Source organism: Astyanax mexicanus, chromosome 5 (assembly GCF_023375975.1).
Source record: "Astyanax mexicanus isolate ESR-SI-001 chromosome 5, AstMex3_surface, whole genome shotgun sequence".
Taxonomy (NCBI): Eukaryota; Metazoa; Chordata; class Actinopteri; order Characiformes; family Acestrorhamphidae; genus Astyanax; species Astyanax mexicanus.
In genome coordinates this window covers 19915573-19923025 of record NC_064412.1, presented here as the reverse complement: position 1 = coordinate 19923025, position 7453 = coordinate 19915573, and the positions used below count along the sequence as shown (strand labels likewise).

The 7453-nt window shown below is 35.7% G+C and overlaps 1 protein-coding gene across 1 annotated transcript; it reads left to right on the top strand.

Annotated features, from left to right (window-relative positions):
- The first annotated feature begins 320 nt into the window (after positions 1–320).
- lrrc15 (leucine rich repeat containing 15) lies at positions 321–7251 on the top strand. The gene is made up of 2 exons (XM_007249063.4): positions 321–670; positions 3779–7251. Exon 2 carries the CDS (start codon positions 3785–3787, stop codon positions 5504–5506), a length of 1722 nt encoding a protein of 573 aa, XP_007249125.3. The 5' UTR covers positions 321–670; positions 3779–3784; the 3' UTR covers positions 5507–7251.
- Positions 7252–7453: the final 202 nt, after the last annotated feature.

Below are 7453 nucleotides of genomic sequence, written 5' to 3'. Positions count from 1 at the left end.
TGTAGTTACATTACTGTTTCCTGTGCTGTGGTTTGGCCAAGATATGCCTTCACTCTGTTTATCTGAAGCACAAAAACAACAGATGTTTTAAATTCCTACGCTGCTCATTTTAACCAAAAGGGGGAAAAGAGAGGAGACAGGGCATGAAGAGCTTCTGTATAAGAGGATAAAAAGCAAAATGTGTATCTTTTTTTTTATTCCAGATGATAGCTTTGTGTTCTTTTAGGGAAAAAAAACTCCTGCATCCTGCTTAAACAAATAATCATAAGGGACAAAAAGCTATTTTAGTGTACATGAGTAAATCACATGATGATTAGAGTCAGCAGGAAGAGGCTTCCAGTTTCTCTTGATCAGACCCACAGTCCGGCTAATCCAGCCTCTTCAAAGCCCAGCCAGAGGGTGGGGACCTAAACCAATGGGGACCTAAAACCAAGCCCCTGACTCATTTCCCAATAATGCGAGTCAGGCTGCGAGTGCTTTTGAAAAAGACTGACGTTGCATTGTGCTCAGCTGCTGATGGAACAGGGGAGGAACATGCGGGTGTGAGAAAACCAACTGGAATTTGGAGAAACCCTCTTAACTGGTTGGAAGATAAGGGTGGGACACATTTCAACTGGAAAGAGAAGTGAGAAGAAGGGCACTGATATCTCTGAACTTGCAGCTGCCAACGGTAAGACTTCAGCACTATGTTAGAAGTGTTTAGCAGAAGAGTAAATGAACTTTCTGATCACAGTGAGGAGTTACTGGGCTGTTGTACTTTGTGAAATGTTTTATAGAATGCTCTGAAAACTGTTTGTGTCTGACTGCAAATACAGATATTTAGTATTTCTCATGGGTTTTAACAGAGATTGTTGTTCACAGTTAAAAGTATAGATTAAAAAAATAATAATAAACTCAACTTTTTTTTTTTTTACCTTTTAAAGAGTTCCTCAAAGCACCTTAAGTGTTTTCTCACTGTTTTAAATTGAAGAACCCCTAAAAGTTTCTCAAAACACTTAATTTGAACAGTTGTGTTGCATTAGTCTTTGAAACATAAAAAAAAATATATAGTAGAAAGGGAAGAACATGAGCTGGAAAAATTGAAGCAACAGTGAAGAAAATTCCCGGTCTGTCCAGACTGTGGTTTGGTTTTAATGGAATGTATTACAAAGGAAGCTAAGTGTATCCAGCTGAGCTGTACTGTATGCTCACATATACTCTCCAATCTGTTAATCGTTAATTGTTAAAAAGAAAGAGAAAAACCTAAAACCTTTTTCTTAAAGGTTTAAACCGAGATACAAAAAAAGGAACCACAAAACGAGGAACTGTGTGCTCCATTGCAACACAATGGTACCTAGGTGCTGCTTACATCCTTGCTTGATTACAAAACTCAACACTCGTTTTCTGCATAACTTTCATATCAAGCATGTCCTCTTGACCTGGTCTTGAGATAGAACTGAATCTTAGATATGAATCAAAAGAACAGAACGTTAAACAGTGCATTTACAGAAGGTCAAAGACTTATCCTTGCATTCCTCTTTTACAGTCTTCTGTACTAGAGACTTAAAAGCATTTATGCTCTTCCAATAAATAACCATATATCAAGCATTTCACATTTTTTATGAATACTATTGTTTTGTTTAATTTTAAGTGCCTTTGTGACTCTCTTAATAAAGAATATTTTATTTTTTAATGTAAAAAGTTATTAAAATAAAACTAATAGCTGAGTTCTCATAAAAAAGAAGAAAAAATTGATATGTAGTTATTTGTTGCATGGGCTCATTTCTTAAGACAAATCTGTGTACAGAAAACTGTCTGAATCATAGCCACAGAATAGATCTAAGTTGCAGGATTCTAGGTTTACATTGTGTTACATTACAATTCATTTTGGTTTAGATTAAGATGAGGGTTAATTTTGGGTTGATGTGTTTATGTGTTTAGGTTTAGTTTGAAAGGTGGTAGGTTAATCATAGGTTTAGGTTTAGGGCTTGTAGGTAAAATTTTATCTTTAGGCTGTGGGGTAGTAGGGTAAATTGAGGGTTATATTCAGGTTTGGTAGGCTACCTTTACTTTTAGGGTGAAGGGTAAAATGTTAAGGTTAGATTCAGTTTAAGGTAAGTTAATGTTTTGGGGTAGTAGTTTAAGTTAAGGTTTAGGTTGAGCTGTAGGTTAAGTTTAGGTTGAGGTTTAGGTTAAATTTAGGTTTAGGTGTAGTTTAGGTTTAGATTGAGGTGTAGGTTAAGTGTAGGTTTAGGTGAAGGTTAGGTTTAGGCGAAATTTAAGTTTAGGTTTAGGTTGAGGTGTGGTGGGCTAAATTTAGTTTTAGGTTGAAGGGGTAGTAGATTGAGTTTAGGTTGTGGGGTAGTAAGTATATTTTAGGTTTAGGTTAAGATGTAAATTAAGTTTAGGCTGAGGTGTAAATAAAGTTAAGGTTTATGTTGAGGTGTAGTATTCTATATCTATTAGGTTAAGAGTTAGTAGGTTAAGTGTAGGTTGAGGTGTAGTTTAGATATAGGTTGAGGTGTAGGTTAAACTTGGGTTTATGTGTAGTTTAGTTTTAGATTTAGGTGTAGGTTAAATTTAAGTGTAGGTTAGGTTTAGGCGTAGGTTAAGTTTAGGCATAGGTTAAGTTTAGTTCTAGTTGAGGTGTAGATTACGTTTAGGTTGAGGTGTGGTAGGCTAAATTTAGTTTTAGGTTAAGGGGTTGTAGATTAAGTTTAGGTTGTGGGGTATAGTTTAGGTTTAAGTTAAGATGTAAATTAAGTTAAGGTTTATGTTGAGGTGTAGTATTTAAAATCTAATAGGTTAAGAGGCAGTAGGTTAAGTTTAAGTTTAGGTTGAGCTGTAGTTTAAGTTTAGGTTGAGGTGTTGTTTGGGTATAGGTTAAGGTGTAGGTTAAACTTAGGTTTAGGTGTAGTTTAGTTTTAGAATTAGGTGTAGGTTAAATTTAGGTTTAGGTTTAGGCGTAGGTTAAGTTTAGTTCTAGTTGAGATGTAGGTTACGTTTAGGTTGAGGTGTGGTAGGCTAAATTTAGTTTTAGGTTGAGGGGTAGTAGATTAAATTTAGGTTGTGGGGTATAGTTTAGGTTTAGGTTAAGATGTAAATTAAGTTTAGGTTTAGGTTGATGTGTAAATAAAGTTAAGGTTTATGTTGAGGTGTAGCATTCTAAATATATTAGGTTAAGAGGTAGTAGGTTTAGGTTGAGCTGTAGTTTAAGTTTAGGTTGAGGTGTAGTTTAGGTATAGGATGAGGTGTAGTTTAGGTATAGGTTGAGGTGTAGGTTAAATTTAGATTTAGGTTAGGTTTAGGCGTAGGTTAAGTTTAGGCGTAGGTGAAGTTTAGTTTTAGTTGAGGTGTAGGTCATGTTTAGTTTGAGGTGTGGTAAGCTAAATTTAGTTTTAGGTTGTGGGGTAGTAAGTATAGTTTAGGGTGTAAATAGTTTAGGGTTGAGGTTAATGCTGAGGTGGAGTATTCGTAATCTATTAGGTTAAGAGGTAGTAGGTTAAGTTTAGGTTGGTGTGTTGGTTACATTCAAGAAGTAGGTTAAGAGTGATAAGTAGGATAAGTGATAAAATGTAAATAATTAAAAGTTAAATTAAACTGGCTGCTTTTAAATATTTTTGCTCAAATCGTTTAAATCTTGCTTTTCTGGGTGTAGTATAGTACTTATTTAGTACTCATGGACTGAATCATAAATTTGTGTTTTAGTCATACATATGTGAATTCCTCTTGAGACCAGTCTGCTTTTTTCCAGACCACTGATGAAATGTCACTTAAACTATGCTGTATTCTCTTTCAGGTCTCGATGGATCTTGGGCTTTACATCATTCTTGGTGTTTGTGCTGTTAATGCTGTTGTCTGGGGATGCCCACCGCAGTGCCAGTGCAGAAGCAACAAAATTCTATGTCAAGGCCATGAAATTCAAGAGTTTCCATCTGCCATCCCCTCAACCACGAGTACTCTGTATATTTCATTCAGCAACATTTCCTCGCTGAAACCTGCTGACTTTCATGCATTTTCTGAATCTCTCACAATATTTGCTGTCAAGGATTCAAGACTAAGTGACGTGCAGCCCCACACGTTTGACAGCACCTTCAACCTAATCGCCCTGGGGTTCACAGGAACTGATTTAGTCAAGCTACCAGATAACTTGTTTCAGAATTTGCAGTTGCTCACATCTCTCACGTTGAGCAACAACAAACTAAATGACATCTCTTCATCTCTGCTAAGTCCTCTTCAAGTTTTGAAGGTCTTAGACCTAAGCAGAAACAAACTCACGTCTATTCCAGAGAATGCATTTCAGGGTCTATTTCATTTGGAGCAGCTTCAGTTGCAGAGAAACAACATTCTGGAACTGGGCAAAGGGACTTTTCATGGGCTCAGCAAGCTTAAAGTCTTGTTCCTCCAGCAGAACGGTCTAAAAGAGCTTCCAGACAATGCCTTTAAGGACCTGGTTAACCTTGAGGCTTTGCATCTGCAGAATAATGCGATCACACACTTACCAGCAGACCTTTTCACACATCAACAGAAGCTGCAAAAGCTCTATCTCTCCAATAACCAATTGTCTGCACTTCCTGGCGGCATCTTCTTGAATCTTCCCAATCTGCGACAGATATCACTTTATGACAACCAGCTGCAGAGTCTGCCTGCGGGAACTTTTGGACCCATGCCTCTCCAGGACCTGTGGCTGTATGACAATATGTTGACCCGGCTTGAGGAGAACGCGTTCAGCAATTTGACTAATGTACGTCTTTTGGTGCTCAGCCGAAATCAGCTCTCCCGTGTCTCGCCTGGTGCCTTCAATGGATTGACAAGCTTGGAAGAAATTTCTTTACACACCAACCAATTAGCCACCCTTGAAGAAGGAGTTTTTAGAGGCCTGCCTAAGTTGGTGAACATCTCACTGGAAAATAATAGGATTGTTGACCTTCCTTTGAAACTTTTTGATGGCATCCCCAACTTATTTCAAGTGGAGCTTCAAAATAACTCTCTACCACATTTAAAACAAGAGATTTTAGCCGGACTGACTGGGGCTGAAAGTGTGGTGCTTGCTGAAAATCCTTGGAGGTGTGACCATGACATTGTACCACTTCGGGACTGGCTAAGAAAGAACTCAAACAAAGTCAAAAACGTCACATCTCTTACATGCTTTAGTCCTTCAAACTTGATAGACGTTAGTATAACAAACCTCAATGATGTTGATTTACTTGCGTCACCCACTTCGAAATCCTCTGAAGACGAATCCGTTAGTCCTACAGATAAGCGGCGAAGACCTCACACCCCCCCACCCAGACGGAGCACCGCTGCACCTGTTGCTAACTCCACATCATCTCCAGATAAAAGAGAGGACACCAGCAATGATCACAAAGAGACTGAAGCAATGTCTAAAGACATGTATTTGATCATTATTGCTGTAGTCTGTACGGTAGTCATTATCAGTTTCATCATCTCTGTTGTCTGCTGGAGGAGTAACAAACAAGGCAGTCAGGACTTAGGCCATCATCCACATACAAACTCAGTTATCTAATGCAAAGCATCTTAAGAATATTTCACAAACTGTTGCGTGGCAGCACACTGGCCATGTTTTACTTGTTAAAAAAAAAAGGTACAAAGATTTGGAAATGACTACTTATTAATATAATGTGTGGAGTGTCCTTTTAGTAGATAATTATAAAAGTATATAGACACAGCACATCATTAAATGTAATGTTCAGTATTGTAACACTGTGCAAGGGACTATCATTAATTTATTTGATTTGCTGTGAAAATAACAGTTACGTACAAGTGTATGTCTCCTGAGCCTTCCACAGGAGAAATATCTATTTAAAAAATAATTAATGATTTAAAGTATTGAGATAAATCTTTGATATCGTAAGACCCCCAGAAATTGTCCTCATCTGATGAACAGCAATTAAGGTTTCAACCTTATAAAAAATTAATGGCCAGACCTGCCCACTCCACACAGCAACACACATTGTTGAATCTATTAAAAAGACTAGTTAAACAAGAGAAATCAAAACATTTAAAAATCTGAAGAAAAAAATAATGAATTTAGGAGTAAAAATCTTATCGCAAAATGAAAAACTAACAAGATGTTACCTGAAAAGAGAAGAATAGTTTGACCACAGTAAACAAAAAAAAAACTGATATTATATTTAGTTTTTGGGGTTTCTGTGTCATTTCTTACCTTTTTTACATTTAAATGGAATGGTGCAATACAGATGCTCACCTAACATTCCACTAACATTTACTTAACATGAAGTTGAATGTATATGTTAATTCTCTAAAAAACCTAACCCTAACTTAAGCCTAACCTTAACCATGAATTAACCCTAAAACCTGACCCAAACCTTAGAACTAACCCTAAACCTAAACCTTATATCCAACCATACACTTAACTCTAATCTTAAGCCTAACCTTAACCATGAATCAACCATAAAACCTCAGCCTAACCCTAAATCATAAATCTAACCCTAAACTTGTCATTTACATGTTAAGATTGGAATTTAGGTTAGAGTTGGGTATAGGGTGCCATTTAAAAAAAATCAATTACTTTTACCATGAAATTTATTTGCATTTAATAAACATTTGTTTGATTTTTTGTTGAATTATAGTTGAGCATCTGTAAGACATCTATAATCCATAACCTATCCAAATAAAGTGATACCAATTAAAGATGTAATAAATAAAGGGTGGCCACAGTGATGTAAGTGATGCTTTCAGAAATTAATAAAAATGTTTAACTTTTTCTCTGTGTTTAGCATAGAATATCAAAAGTGCATTTCTTTCCTCTTATTCATCTGTAATAAATACATTTTTTTATTTTTGTTTTCTTTCTGGTTGAATGCATTAAAAATAAAATGTTTACGACAAATATGATTTCTCAACAAAATTAGAAATGGGCAGTAAAACTACACATTTCTGACTGCATTTGTTTTACTAATGACTGTTTTGTATAAATAATTTTGCATAAAAATCTCTGCATGCTAAATTATGTTGGAATTATATCTGTTTGTCAAAATGTCCAAGTTAATAGATACTTCATGGTAAATGTAAACTGTATTACTGTATGTCTTCTGGAGTCAGGATTATACTTCTTCTTTCAAGCTGCTTTGTTCAATACTATACACAGAATTAACATTACCTAATATTAGATCTGATCCTAATTCTAATGCATTGCCTGTTACCTTATAAAAGAATTAAATGTATATATGTAATTTGATTGAATATATTTTCTGTCAGCAAATAAATTACACTCCTCACTTTACTGTCTCTGTTATGTTTATGGTAACTTTTCCCAAATCCAGTAATAATACTATACACCGATCTTACAACTTTATAGAATGTATTTATGTCTTATTGATTATTTGGAAGGCATGGAGACTTTATAGTTATTTTGTGATTTTTCTTTTTTTTTTTCTCAGTAAACTTTTCGGGTCGCTCAGAGTTTATTCACAAAATTCTACATGATAAA